Raw genomic sequence first — 14673 nt, forward strand, 5'->3', positions numbered from 1 at the left:
TTGGGACTTCCGGTTTGTCAGCTTCGCTAGCGGCAGGGATTTGCGATCCTGCGCGATCCCTGCCGCGCTAGCCGTTTTGGTGCCTCTGATCCATAGATCTGGAGGCTAAGGTTGCTACGAAGAAGCAGCCGAAGATAAGGAGGAGCTGGTGAGGGGTTTGGGGGTGTTGCAGACCCCCTTCCCAGCCGGCAAAACCCCCTTTTCCCAAGACGGTCGAGGGGCGGTCTGTAATGGCCTCCTCAAAGAAGCCGGCAGCTGGGTAAGACTGAGCAGGAGGAAGAAAGGAGAAAGTGGTAAAGAGAAAGTTTTTGTGGCTGACCCAGGACTTTAAGAGGCGTTTAATCCTGAGAACGATGGTTTTCTGAAAAATACTTTGTTTCCAGAGGAGGATCTCAAGCGGCAAAACTGAGTGCTGAAAGGGAAAGTTTACTCTCCTTCCTTATGGAATCAACAAATGGCCATTGAGAAACCTGTTGTTTTTTATAAAAGGTACAGACTTGGCTTCTTGTTATAAGTGGGAAGGAAGAGGACAAAATATATATATTAAGATTTTGTTGGAGGAGATGCCTTGAAGATCTTGAGACCAGAAATTAATTGCAATAAGGTTTTAAAATACAGATTGGAGGTTTTTTCCTTTCCCTTTGATACCTTATCAGGAAGAGAAAGTGAGAACTTTGTGTTTTGTTTGGACTGATTGACTCTCTCTGGAATTTTGGGGAATTGCTCTAACTTTTGAAACACTTTGGTTGCTTTAAGAAGAAGAATAAAGAATGGCTTTATCTGCTGATGAACTTAGAGAATATGAAGAAAGAAAGGACGCTGTGAAAAAAGCCTTTCTCTCTCTAGAAATGGTGTTTGTTAATTATCAAATACAACAACAGATGGAGGAAATGGAAGGAGAAGAAGGAGAAGAAGAAGAAGACGCCATCTTCAATGAATTTAAAATTTTAGTTAAGAGAGAAAGGAGAAAGAAAGGAAGGAAAATGAAGGACTTAAGATCTAAAAAAATACTTAAGAAAGGAAAAAATAAGATGCAAAACCAATTCAATGTTAATGTTACTGAGCAAAAGGAGAAAGGAATACAACAGAGAGGGGAGGTTGGAGGTAAAAAGGTTAGGTGGGATAAGAAAGGAAGGGAAAAGGGAGGGAAAAGCCACAAAGGTATAAAACAAGATGGGAAAAAAGGAATTTTTTTAGGGATAAAGGGTAATGTATAATTTCTTTAAAAAAGAAGATTCTGCAAGGTACATAAGATGGTATGGTAGTATTTGTATTAGAAATAGAAAATTAGAATGTTATAAGAATCTGAAATGTTTAGTAATGACAGATTTTAAAATTTAGTAAAAGATTAAAAGGAATGTTTAAAACATTGAGTTTAATTGAAAAGACTAATTTACTGTTGTTTTGATCTTATTATAAACTCATTACTGTAGCATTTGTTTCTTGAAATAGACAATTGGAAGGCTATAAGATTTAAAATTTAGATTTATTATTTAATTATATTAATTATTGTGGACTTACTATTTTTTTTTCTTTAGAGACTAGTAGCTTGAATGTACTAAGCAGAATCAGATTGGGTATTAGGTGTTATTTTAAATATTAATTTAGGGGGAGGATAGAAAGGCATCATACCTTGATCAGGGATTTCAGGGAAAAATTTTTTTCTTTACTTGCTGTAGGGAATGAGATAAATGGATAATTTGGAAAGAATGGACAAAAAATATAAATATAATGAATTAAATTAAAATGAATTAAATAAAATAGAAATAAGAGTGAAAAGTGGGGAGAAGTTATATGGAAGATATAGAATGGTAAATAAGATAGGTAATGGCATATAAGATGAGCACGAATCTAATTGAAGTCCATACAAAGAGAGGTAATCTGGGGCCAAACTACTTTCTTAAAAGAAGTTTTATATTTTTGTGTTTTGTGTGTCTATGTTTTCTTTGAGAATTAATAAAACCTCGGAGGAATGTTGGATAAGAATAATGTTACACAGGACAGAGAGGAATGAAGATGATGGTTATAAACTGGATAAATATAGAAAATTAATAATAATTAATGAAATTGAATAAGAAAAAAGAAATAATGAGAAATTTGTTGAGAGATATCTATATGGTTATATTGAAACGGTGAAAAATAGAATTATGTTGTATAAAATAGTATTCTATCTGACTTGTAAAATTAATAATGTAGAGGTTTGTGTACTTAATGGATAACGATGGTTTGTTTGTCTTTAAAATTAATAAAATTTGTTTCAAAAAAAAAAGATTCGTCTAATGTCCAATCTTTGCCTAGTTGTCTTCATAGTGTGAAAATATGGTTATCTTCATCCCATAATGGTACAGCAAAGGATCTGGCACGCTGCTGGGTCCAGGCAAGGAAAGGACAAAGGCTTTCCCCAACCCAACTAGAGGTCAATTCAGTGGCCAATCAGGATTACAGATGTGACCACATGACATGAACTACATTTCCCATGAGGCATTAACTACATTTTCCATGAGGCATTCCCTTAAGGGGACAGCTCCCTATTCCCAATTAACTATATACTGTCTGACCAGCACACTGTCTATCCCACATTCTTGTAGCTTTCCAAGAAGTAGGTTGAGGTTTACTTTGTCAAATGCCTTACTGAAATCTAACAATAGTATGTCCACAACATTTTGCTGATTCACTAATTAAACACTTGGTCAAGGAATGAAATAAGATTTGTTTGCCATGATCTTGTCAAAGCAATGATGGCTTCTGGTTATAACCTGCGAACACCTAGAAACAAATAAAGTTATAACTAGAAGCCTGCACAGGTTTGTTAAAAATAGATCATACCAAACCAATCTTATTTCATTCTTTGACAAAGTGACTAAATTAGGGTTTTATGCTGTGGACACAGTATACTTAGATTCAATGAGGCATTTCACATGTGGTGCGCCCCGTGGCCATATACGGCGCAGAGTGCTGGCCGACGACCAAAGAAGTCGAAAGCAGACTCCAGACAATGGAGATGCAAATGCTCCGATGGTCGGTAGGCCTCGCCCTACTCGATCGCGTCAGGAACGAAGAAGTGCGTAGACGGTTCAACGTCGTGCCCATCCCCACGGTCATGAGGCAGTCCCGGCTACGATGGTTCGGCCATGTGAGTCGCGCCAAGGAAGAATCCATCATCAAATCTGCGATGAAGGTGACTGTCGGAGGAGTGAGACCGCGTGGTAGACCTAAGCAACGCTGGATGGACGATCAACGCTGGACGATCAAGGCCGACCTAGAGATCGCGAAGGCAGACCCGACATACGTGGCAGACAGAGAGGCATGGAAGCAATACTCAAGGACATTAGCGGACCTCGCCAGAGCGCGAGACAAACGCTGAAGAAAAAGAAGAAGAAGAATGAGGCATTTCACAATGTAGACCACAACCTACTTCTTGGTAAGCTAGGAAAAGGTGGGATAAACACCACCACCACCAGATGGATTTGTAACTGGCTGACAAACTCTACTCAATGAGTAGCTCCTAGTGGTACTACATCTACATGGAGGGAAGTAAGCAGTGGGGTACCACAAGGTTCCGTCTTAGGCCTAATACTCTTCAACATCTTCATAAATGACTTAGATGAGGGAATAGAAGGGAAACTCAACACATTTGCAGATGACACTGAACTGGCAGGAATAGCCAACACCTCAGAAGACAAGCAAGGGGTCCAAAAGGATCTTGACAGACTTGAACAATGGGCTCTATCCCCAAAAATGGGCCCTATCCAAAACAAGTGAACTTTAATGTGGAGAAAAGCAAGGTTTTACACCTGGGCAGGAAAAGCCAAAGGTATAAGTACAAATTAGGTGAAACGTGGCTCAAAAACAGTAACTGCAAGAGAGACCCTGGATGATCACTTAAATGTGAGCCAGCTGTGTGCAGCAGCCATCAAGAAAGTAAATAGAATCCTTGGTTGTATAGAGACAGAATCAAAATCACATGAACTATTAGTAGGCTTTATAAAACTTTACTGAGACTGTACCTGAAATACTGCATCCAGTTTTGGTCACCACATTATCAAAAAGAGGTTGAGACTTTGGAAAAATTGCAGAGAAGAGCAACTAAGATGATTAAAGGCTTGGAGATTAAAACAGATGAAGAACAGTTGCAGGAACTGGGTATGGCCAGTCTAGAGAAAAAAAGGACCAGGGGTGACGTGATAGCAATCTTCCAGTATTTGAGGGCTGCCACAAAGAAGAGGGGGTCAACTTATTTTCCAAGGCACCTGAAGGCAGGGCAGAAACAATGGGTGAAACTAATCAAGGAAAGAAGCAACCTGGAATAAAGAAGAAACTTCCTAAAAATAAGAACAATGAACGAGTGGAACAGTTTCCTTCAGAAGTTGTGGCTGCTTCATCACTGGAGGGTTTTAAGAAGAGACTGGACAGCCACTTGTCTGAAATGGTATAGGGTGTCATGCTTGAGCAGGGGGTTGGACTGGATGACCTCCAAGATCCCTTCCAGCTCTATTCTGAATTGAATTGAAATTAGCAGCCAGTGGTCATTGTGGCTATGGTGCCTTGCATCTACTAGTGGGGTTATCCACTGTTTGATCTGGGAACAGTCTGTATTGTAATGTGTTGTGGCCCCGATTCCCGAGCCTATGCTGTCAGAGGAAGAGGACCTGGAAGATGAGGGGGAGGAACTGGGAATGCCTTCCTCCCCAGGACCTTCCTCCCTTCAGGTTCCATCAGACAACCGAGAGGAACAGCCTGAGATTAATCAGGAGGAAGGCATGTCGGAGCGGCCCCTGACAAGGAGTGAAGAGGAAGAATGTTGGCTTGATCCTAAGCAGCATCGTAGGGAGAAACGTGAGCAGCAACGTAGGAGGCGTGGGAGGGTCAGAGAGTGAGCTGAGTCATTGAGCCACACCCCACAGGGGATAAGGGTTAGGGTTAGGGCAGGGGAAGAACCAATGGTTGGAAACTAATCCAAGAGAGAAGCAACTTTATAATGCCGGGGAACAGAAGTTGCCTTCAGACCCTTGATATTGCTGGGAAGAGCTGTCAATCTTTCTGCCCCATTACCAAAACAATTCCTTCCATTTTTGCACACCGTCAAGGATCCTAATGTCCTAATGTCTCCATTTATTCGTACCTATTTCCTGTATTCTTACTCATGTTTGTACTTACACCTATTATCTTGTAAGCGATTGACAAATCAAATAAATAAATAAATAGAGAAGCCGCAGCTGTTTATATCTTCCGCCCTTCCGAGAATCACAACAAAGTAGGTTGAGCTCTACTTTGTCAAATGCCTTACTGATATCTAACAATAGTACGTCCACAACATTTTGCTGATTCACTAATTAAACACTTGGTCAAACAATGAAATAAGATTTGTTTGCCATGATCTTGTCAAAGCAATGTTGGCTTCTGGTTAACTGCAAAAGAGACCCTGGATGGGTTCAGGCGAGAGAAGAAATCTCCCCCAACCCACCAAGGGTCAATTCAGTGACCAATCAGGATTACTGATGTGGCCACTTTCCCAGGAATGGGTGGGGATGATGGAATGGGGAAACCATTTTCATGTCCTTTGCTTCATGCACTGCCTGGGGGGGCCACTGTACTTCTTTCCCCCGACTTACACACCTGCATAATTTCACTTCTGTTGGTGCTGCACCAACCTCAGAGCCCGAAACCACCAAGAGAGGCTCCTAAAGAAGGATGAAAGGGCAACAGATGGAGCCAGATGTTCATCTCCAGAGCTTCTGAGAACAGCAGTGGTTAGCAACTGCATGGAAGTTAACTGTCAGGGTTCCGACAATTGCCCTAATTAAATCATGAGCCAAGCTTCAAAAGAATCCAAAAGATTTATTAGGAGCAACATGTCCAGCATTAACCTGTATGAAGCCAATTCTGAGACACGTAATTTACTACCACCTATGACCCTGTTCCCCCCAGGCCCCTGGATGTGTCATAGATCAGATTCTCCTACGAAAGGGAGGGTGGGAGAGAAAGAAGAAGAGGAAGGGCAAGGAATGGGAACTGAAAAGGGGAGGGGAGAATAAAGGGGGAGAGAGAAAGGGAGGGAAGGAGAGGGGAGGGTAGTGGAAGGGAGGGGTGGGCAGAGAAGAGAGGAGAGGAGAGAAAGAAGAAAGGAATGGGAAAGAGAAGGTGAGGGAGGAGTGGGAGGGGAGAGAAGGGAAGGGGAGAAGATGGAAGGGAGGGGGTGATAAAGGACAGGGGAGGGGAGAGAAGAGGAAGGAGGGAGAGGAGAGCGGAGGGCAGGGGAAGTGGGGGTGGGCAAGGGAGAGGAGAGAGGGTGGGAGAGAAAGAAGGGGAGGAAGGGAAAGGAACGGGAACTGAAAAGGGGAGGGGTAAGGGAAGGGGCAGGGTCCAATCGAAAGGAAAGACAGGCGGGGGGGTGGGTGGGTGAGGGGGAGAGCGGTTCGGGTGGAAAGTCACCGTCCCAGGAACAAACACGGATCTTTAACCAGACGCCTAAGAGCCTCACTATCCGCCCGTCCAATCCCTTCCTTCAACACCGCCGTAGCTGTAACTCAGAGAGCGACCGAAAGCCACAAGCAGATTCCGCCCAAAGTGGCCCAGAAGCCTCCGGATGAGGGGATCGCCCGCAGGGGCTTCGCAAGGACGGTGAAGCGAGGGGGCATCGCGGTGGCTGCCTCCACGCAACGGGCACTGCTGGATGGTGACCGCTGAGTGTGATGGGCAGCATCTGGCTAGGACACCCCCTCCCCTCCCCTCTCCCCTCCCCTCCCCTCTGCCCTGGCCCGGGAGAAATGGAAAGCGAAAGCGCTGGCTTCTCTCTTTCCCGGAGGAGCCGCACTAAGTTTGGAGAACATCGGCGGAGCTGGAAAGAGCCGCATGGCTGGAGGGTGATGTCGCCCAGTTGGACGCCCCTCTTGGTCCTGGGAGCGGCGCTGGGGGCCTTGGTGCTGGAGGTGGGGACGGCTGCGGTGAGTTCCTGGCGGAGGGGGAGGAAGCACAACGGGAAGAGGAGCGTTTGGGGTTCGTCTCTCTCTTTCTCCCCTCTCTCCTTCAAGCTCCATTGCCCGGGTCTTAAACAAATGAGACAATGAATCAGTGGAATTGCCTCCAGAGGCTGTGAACGCTCCCACACTGGGAAGAGGTTGGACAACCGTTTGTCTGAAAGGGTAGAGGGGCTCCTGCTTGGACAAGACCTCCAAGGTCTCTTGCAACTCTGTCCTCTTCTGCCTTCTTTACCCCAGGTTTCACTGAGTTTCATCTATTTTTGTTTTTAGTATTTCGTTATATTTATGAGAAAATAAGGCCTCAAAGCAAAAAAGAGAGAAGGTTCGGAGTGCCTCCTCTCTCCTGCCCGAACAAAGGACGGAGCAGCCTGCACTGGTCCTAAAACAAGCCCCAATTGCTCTTTGGAAGGAGAGATCCTGACGCTGAAGCTCCAATCCTTTGGCCCCCTAAGGAGAAGAGACAAGGACTTTTGGGGGAAAGGCCAAAGGAGGAGGGGTCGGCAGAGGAGGGGAGGGTTAGGGACATGAGTTTGGGCAAAGGAGACAGTGGAGGATGGGAGGGGGGAGAAGCTTGGGGTGCTGTGGTCCATGGGGGCCGCGGAGAGTCAGAAACAACTTAGCTGAATAACCAAAAGGAAGCTTCTAGGTAAGGCAGGCAGTGATGTCTTCTGCAGTCAACCTTTTCAATTAGGGAGCTTCCCCCAAATCAGGGGTCTTCCAACTTGACAGCTTTAAGACTTGGGGACTTCAACTCCCAGCATTCCTCCTCCAGTCATGTTAGCTCAGGAATTCTGGGAGTTGAAGTCCACAAGTCTTGAACTTGCCAAGTTGGAAGACAAGCCTTGCCTTAAATCATAGCTTCCCTTTGAAGGCAGAGCCATGAATTGATATTGTGCTGCTCAGTTTTTTTTTTTTTTTTTTTTGGGGGGAGCCGTAGTATATCCAAAGGCTGGCATGCTGTGTGGTTCATGAGGCTGCAAAGAGTCCGAGGCGACTGAAGGACAACCGCCTGCACTAGAGCTGCACCCTGGTCAGCAACCCTCCTGGTCTCCTGGAAAAGCCCTGGGGGAAAATGGCAATTGGGGAGGAGCCAGTTGTCCAACTCACTGGTTACTTTCCATGTGAATTGGGCCCCACTGACTCTCCCCACAGTTACCAAGGGGGTTGCGATCTGGGTCACACCCACCAGCAGCTGGCTGGGAACCCAGAAACCCAGAGGAGCTGCACCCTAACCAGATGTGGGCTCTGTAGCTGTTTCCAGGGTCAGCCAAGGGATGCTGGTTTAAAGTTTAAAGGCGGGTTTGAGCTTCAAGGCATCAATCTTTATATGAAGGGCCGAAAGGGTGTGGCCCATTGGTTGGGTGGGTGGGAGCCTGCTGGATGACCGGATGCTGGAAGGAATGAAGCTGCAGTCCAGAGCCCCTAATTCTGCCCTCTTCCCTCCTCCTCCTCCTCCTCCTCTCCAGGCTCCCTCAGACACTCCCTGTGGTATTTGCACCCGCAAGACTCAAAGCCCAGCCAGAGGCTGCCTCAGCCTTTCATTCAGAGCTACCTGGATGACCAGCCCATCGTCCGCTATGAGAACCTCATCAGGAGGATGGAGCCCCTGGTGCCCTGGATACAGGAGGCGGAGAAGGAGAGGCTCCAGGCTCTCGAGTGGGTCTTTGGGATTGGCCTGGAGAAGTTATCAAACCTCAGCCATCAGACTGGAGGTGAGCAGAAGCAGTGCCACCTGTGGCCTTCAGTGACAGAAAAGACCACAATGGTGAGGTCTTATTCTGCAGTGGAAACACACACACACACACACACCCTCAATTTTCTTCCTAACTTATAATTTCCCCCTGGCGTGGCTCCACCCAACAAGGGCTAATTGCAATAGTAGATCACTTTCAAGATCACATGAAGTGTTAAGTAACTTGAATGCAAGTTAATTAAAATGCAAAAGTATGAAGATCACATCTGGTGTTACTACTGCACAATAAGGCCACACTTGCGATACTATGTCCAGTTTTAGTCCTAGAAAAAAGAGGCTAAAACATGATGAATGGTTGGGGACCTGGGTATATCTGGTTTAAGAAAGAGAGGGGCTGAGGCTGACATGTAGCAGTCTCCTGTTATTTGAGGGGCTGTCGCAGAAAGAAGGGCATTGAGCTACTCTCCAAAGCAGGGTTCGCCAACCTTTTGGACCTCAAAGACCACCATACTCATAATTTTAAATCCCGCGGGCCAGAGATCCTGGGAAAATCCCCAGAAATGTCTGCAGGAAAATTCCCCACCCCATTTTCCTACCGATCTATCATTCTTTATTTGGGAGAGAGAGAGAGAGACAGCCAGGAGATGAAGAGACCATAAAAATTCCACAGTGAGATGTGTCCTGGGAAACTCTGGAAAAGATCATTCTAAAAAAGGGGTGAGGGGGAATTAACATGTTGGCTCTTTGTTTTACTAAATACACATGAAGATAAGGGGGAGGGGTTTTAAACTCCCCTATCTATCTCTGCATGCCTGAGAGACCTTAGATGCTGCTTTTAACCACTACATGAATTGTCTCATCTCAATAAAGGATTCCTTTTGATACATTTTGATACGTTTTCAGACGTTCATCCTAGTTGATTGAATGGGAAAAGTTCTGTAGCCTGATAGTTTCCTTCCCTAGGAGGGGTGGTAGGTAGACTTTCATGTGTTCAGGGAGAAGAATCTTGGGCCTTTCTCACCACCCCTCGGGGTCTCTTTCAGGGCTTCACTCCTGGCAGGTGATGTGGGGCTGTGAGCTCAGGGAAGACGGGAGCAAAAGAGGGTTTTTGCACTACGGCTACAATGGGATGGACTTCCTCAAGTTTGATGAAGAGATCCTCAGATGGGTGGCAGCTCATCCCCAGGCTGAGAAGGTCAAGGAGAAATGGGAGGACCATCTAGAGTGGACCCAGGGAAGAAAAATCTACCTGGAGGAGACCTGCATTGAGTGGCTGCAGACATACCAGTCCTACAGGAGGGGGACTCTGGAGAAGAGAGGTGAGTGGCCCTTTGGAGCATGTGTCCGTCGGCTCCCCCTCCCCCATATTATTTCTGTCTTAAATAGGCAAGGGAGCAGCCTGGGGGCTCACTGGTTAAGATGCTGGGCTTGTCTCAACAGTCCAGGTTCAAGATCTGAGCACCACATGACGTGGGGCGGAGTTCCCATTCTCCTCCCACTCCTGCCAAGCTAGCAGTTCAAAAGCCTGCAAGTGGGAATCAATGGGCACACACAGCGCTCTGTGATGTCATGCTGGCCACAAGAGCACAGAAATTTCTCAGGACAGCATTGGCTCCCTTGAAAAGGGGGGAACACTGCCCCCTAGTGGCAGCAATGAGTAGCAGAGTAAAATCCAACTCCTTTTACCTTTACCTTTTGCATAGCCCTGACCCCATTTCAGGTCACCACAGAAAAAGGTCAGGAAGTATCCCACATCCAATTACAGAAGAAAAATAATCCTCAATGCCCCCCAAAATAAGTACTTCAAAGATGAAAATAACTGAACAATATATTCATGCTGGAAGACCCAGTTCTAGTTCCCTGGAAAAGAAAGATTGCAAAGCAGAAGAAACTCATTCTAACCTCTCGGATTTGAGTCCGAATCAAAATATGAATCTTTTCCCAATTTCTACCTGGGGCAACTTGAACAATTTCAATTCCAAACTACCAATTCAGGCTGGTGGTCAAATTTGGACTAAGCTCCAAGCAGTACAGTTGTTTTGTCAGAATGAGAACTTGACCCAATTTCTATGTACCCCTTTCAAAAATCAATCTCAAGGGCTTCAATGCCTCTAATCATTGAGGGTCCCGGAGGTTCAGGAGAGGAGAGAACCAGAGAGAGGATGCCCAGGTGAGGTCTTCCTACCTATTCAGTCACCTGAAACTCCTCTTTTGCTGTTTCTGCAGAGCCCCCAGTGGGGAAGGTGACCCATAAGGCCATTAATGACCGTCTGGAGGTCCTCATCTGCCAGGCCTTTGGCTTCTACCCCAAGGAGATCCGGGCCACCTGGAGGAGGGACAGAGAGGTCTGCAAGTATGAAGCATTCCATAGGAATGTGGCCCCCAACTCAGATGGGACCTATTATGTCTGGCTGAGCATTAAGATCGACCCCAAGGAGAGGGACCGTTTTCGGTGTCACCTGGAGCACGAGGGCTTGCAGGAGCCCCTGGTCTTGGCCTGGGAGGAGGAAAGAGGTGAGACGGTGAGGGGTTGGACATGCAGAAGTAGATTTTTCACCAGTGTGGGAAAGGTTGGGGAGAAGAAGTCTGGACATGCTTCCCGCTCCCTCTGTTTATCTTCAGGGACACCCAGGAGGGAATCTTATCGGACATGTTTCCTTAACCTGATTGCATGGCCCAGACTGAAGCTCCATCTAACCAATGCCTTGGTTGTGGCTCTTCCTTCTGCCCTTCAAGGCCATTTGCTCTTCCTTCTTCAGCCTTGGTGGGGTTTCCTTCAGGGGGGGGACACTGCCTGGGGGGGTGTCCGTGCAAGAGCTCCACTTCAGGGAACTCAGCATCTCTCTAACCAGAACCATGTTTCTCCTTCTTTAGCTACAGGGTGGGAAATTCTTATTGGAATCGTGGCTGCCGTAATCTTGGGAGCTGGGATTCTCTTCCTGATAAGTAAGTGAAACCAACATATCCACTGACATCCACCCCTGGGTCTTTCTGTGTTGGCTGAGCTGGTATGGATGGCAGAACATCCCCACAAAAAACATTTTGAACAGGAGTCAGAGAGGCAGAAGAAAGTGTGCAGCCATTTTCCCAATTCCTGCATATCTCAGAAGGTTCCACCTTCCTCTTGTCTGGGAGGAAGTCTCTTTGGCCTTAACAGACCATTGAAGTAGACCATCTGAAGTAGAGGAACAGATATCAAGGGCTCCAAAATAAATAAAAAATGTCCCATAAACCACCTGGGACGCCCTAGACAATCTGTAATCCTGCCCTGGAGAAGATCCATAGGCCATCTCACCTGGCAAGAGAGACCTTCAGGGAAGCTCGAAGAGAAGATGGGGACCATGGAGGGAGGGTCCCATGTCCTCTGGCCCCCATTTCAGTCACACCTGGGGACAGAGAAAAAGAGGGTCAGCAGAGGAAGGAGCCTGTCAACTCAGAAAATATTTCTCTGGTCTTTTAGAGTTGCCAACAGAAAGGGAGGAGGGAGCAGTGTAGGAGCTGCAAAAATGAAACTGGATTCCATAAATGTTTTCATAGTTTCCAGGCGACTTAAGTTTCTCCCCGCAAAATTCTAACTGGAGAACATGATTGATGACTTTTGGCTATGGATGTGTCCCATTGGAGAATATGAATTATGAGACACCCAGGGGGTGGGGGAAAACCAGGGTCAAGGGTGACAATTAATGATGTGTCTCAGAGTCAGCACCGGCATGTCCTCTCCTAATAAATAATCTTTGAGCTTTGAAAATCCGGCTAGAGACTCATGATTTAAATGGGGGAAACTACCAGAGCCCTGACAGAGCCATTCTCTCCTCTGCTTTGACTCAGAGCAAGAGACAGGAATGGGAAGGCGGATGTGGGAAGAAAGAGGGACCCTGAATGATGGATGTGTTTTTATACACTTTGGGTTTGGGGGGCCAGGAAATCTAAAGGGCCTGATTCAGGGACACAGTTGGAGCAAGTGAGGTAGAAGTTTAAACAAAGGAAAGTGCATTTTCTATTAGAAGGAAAAGTTGATAAGGATCTTATGCTGAAGCGGATGGGATGCTGAGACCATCAGCTGGATTAAGACGGGATATTTGTATTAAGGTGCAATATTTGTGGTTTCTCACCTCCTGCTTCCCAGAGGAACCTTTGGGCGAAGGCCTCTCATTGGGAAAGGATTAAAAGGCTATCTGAACAGAAGAAACGTGGTCATTTTTTCTGGTTATGCGGTAGCCCCCGAGGCTGCTCCAGTTTAGGTGGGCAAGGGGAGGGAGAGAGCAGGGACAGCCGAGAGAAAATGGGGGAAAGGCTCTGCAGAGGAATGGGGTGGAATGAGAGAGGGGGATGGGGGGAGAGTTGGTAGATTTATTGATTTTTATATCACAATTCCACACTTTTGCTGTTTATAGCAGCCACCGTTTTAGGACTAGCCAAAGGTCTTTGATTTCCTGCAGGACAGCCAGATGCAGACAGAGCAAAATTAGGAAGTAGATCAGGAGGAAGAGGAAGAGGAGGGAAATGCCAATGAAAAACCAGGCCTTCTGGGCCAGAAAGAAAATTTTAGAGAACCAACCAGAGTAAACCAGTGAGTGAAGGAACTGGAGCCCAGGATGGTCTCCTGGCTGAAATTGTGCAAAAGATCAAGTGCCTGTTGGGTGACGTGTATGTTACTCTCAATCCGGTTGTCATGTTGGTTGACATAAAGGCAGCAGGAGGTGGTAAGCGCCTGGCAAAACCCTCCTTGTGAAGTGAGGAGCAGATCGAGGGCCATGAGATGGTCCTGGACAGTCACCCCAACTTGTTCCGTTTCTCCCTGCAGGGCTCTTGGGTGCCTGGATGACGCGGATAGACCTCGTTCCAGTTCAGAAGAGACGTTAATGCCATATGGCTCTCTCCAGTTTTGTCACACACACACCCCAACCCTGGGAAAAGTCTCTTTACAAAGGAATGGAGCCAAGTCCTTTGGAGATGCAGGCAAGGAGATGAGGGCCTCAAGGTCTTGTGAAATGTTACTGCAGACGTGAGACAAGATGTCAGATCTGTGTATTTGCCATTCTTCAATGGAAGAAGAATAAAACCACAGAGGCCAGGCGAACTATGGTACAAGTAATCCTTTTTGGTGTAACCTGAATATATTAAATCTTGTATTGATTCTGTATGATGCACATGATATACAACTGGAGGACTGGAGCCAGATGTCTAGAAACTTGTGACCTCTTGAAGAGATAACAAGATGAGAAGGGACCATAAAAATTCCAGCTCTGGAAGATACTCCCTGGGAACCTCTTCTAAGATACGGTTCCCAGACAAGGGGAGGGGGGAATTAACATTTGCTTTGTTTGACTAAATCCACATCTCAATAAGGGGAGAGATTGTAACTCCCTTTATCTATTCCTGTATGCCTGGAAGCATCTTAGACTCTGCTTTGACTAGTGCTGGGATCACTCCCTTTCAATAAAGAATTCCTTTTGAAATGTTTATTTCCAGAAGTTCATTCTTTTAGGTTGAAGGGGAAAAGTCCAGTGCTTACACAAATCTTGCAGAGATTGGTTTTCAAGGGGAGATTGGACCACATTTTTCCAGAATGGCCTAGGGTCTCCTGTTTGAGCAGGGGGTTGGACTAGAAGACCTCCAAGGTCCCTTCCAACTCTGTTAATCTGTTACACTCCCAGAATGACCTTTGTAAATCTTTGCCCCATGTTGCCAAAACAATTCCTTTTATTTCCCCTTTTTGTTTTCATTCCCCAGGGTCACTTCTCCATGCCCCTTTCTCTGCCTTTTTCTTTTCTTTTCTTTGCTTTTTTTTTTGACTGTTATACTGTTAAGTTTTGAAAAAATAAAAACTGTGCAACAAAAGCTAAAATTTTCAGAGGGCAATATGCTCTTGGGCTTTATATTTGCATTTGGAATTTAGCAACTGGACAAAAGACCGAGATTGCAGCATTGGAGAGAGTTGGAAAGTTAGGGGCCCCTTTCCTGTGTGGATTGAGGGCCTGATTGTATTTCTTGCCTGCG

General features: G+C 46.1%; 2 protein-coding genes across 6 annotated transcripts in view; both read left to right on the top strand.

Annotated features, from left to right (window-relative positions):
• Positions 1–14673, top strand: part of LOC113427974 (zinc-alpha-2-glycoprotein-like) — a 77277-nt gene that overhangs the window by 42761 nt on the left and 19843 nt on the right. The window lies entirely within an intron of this gene.
• LOC113427975 (major histocompatibility complex class I-related protein 1-like) lies at positions 6406–14136 on the top strand. Of its 5 annotated transcripts, XR_015746388.1 has the most exons (7): positions 6412–7217; positions 8447–8692; positions 9717–9992; positions 10900–11187; positions 11548–11619; positions 13113–13243; positions 13478–14136. XR_015746388.1 is itself a non-coding variant. In XM_087949049.1 (6 exons), exons 2-6 carry the CDS (start codon positions 8578–8580, stop codon positions 13534–13536), a joined length of 804 nt encoding a protein of 267 aa, XP_087805175.1. In that variant the 5' UTR covers positions 6415–7217; positions 8447–8577; the 3' UTR covers positions 13537–14136. The 5 variants fall into 5 exon arrangements, 2 of the variants coding, with proteins under 2 accessions (XP_087805175.1, XP_026546306.2); XR_015746386.1 differs by having other exon boundaries at positions 6406–7217; positions 10900–11619; XR_015746387.1 differs by having other exon boundaries at positions 6406–7176; positions 10900–11619.

This window comes from Notechis scutatus, unplaced genomic scaffold (assembly GCF_049901735.1).
Source record: "Notechis scutatus isolate UNSWTSFEM ecotype Mainland unplaced genomic scaffold, rNotScu1.2 NSCUSCF61, whole genome shotgun sequence".
Taxonomy (NCBI): Eukaryota; Metazoa; Chordata; class Lepidosauria; order Squamata; family Elapidae; genus Notechis; species Notechis scutatus.

Excerpts from the sequence above, each read along its gene's own strand:
- LOC113427975 (XM_026690521.2), top strand. The coding sequence starts at position 8,578 with ATGGAGCCCCTGGTGCCCTGGATACAGGAGGCGGAGAAGGAGAGGCTC. Across the intron at positions 9,993-10,899 it reads GGGGACTCTGGAGAAGAGAG|AGCCCCCAGTGGGGAAGGTG; the intron begins GTGAGTGGCCCT and ends CTGTTTCTGCAG. Across the intron at positions 11,188-11,547 it reads GGCCTGGGAGGAGGAAAGAG|CTACAGGGTGGGAAATTCTT; the intron begins GTGAGACGGTGA and ends CTCCTTCTTTAG.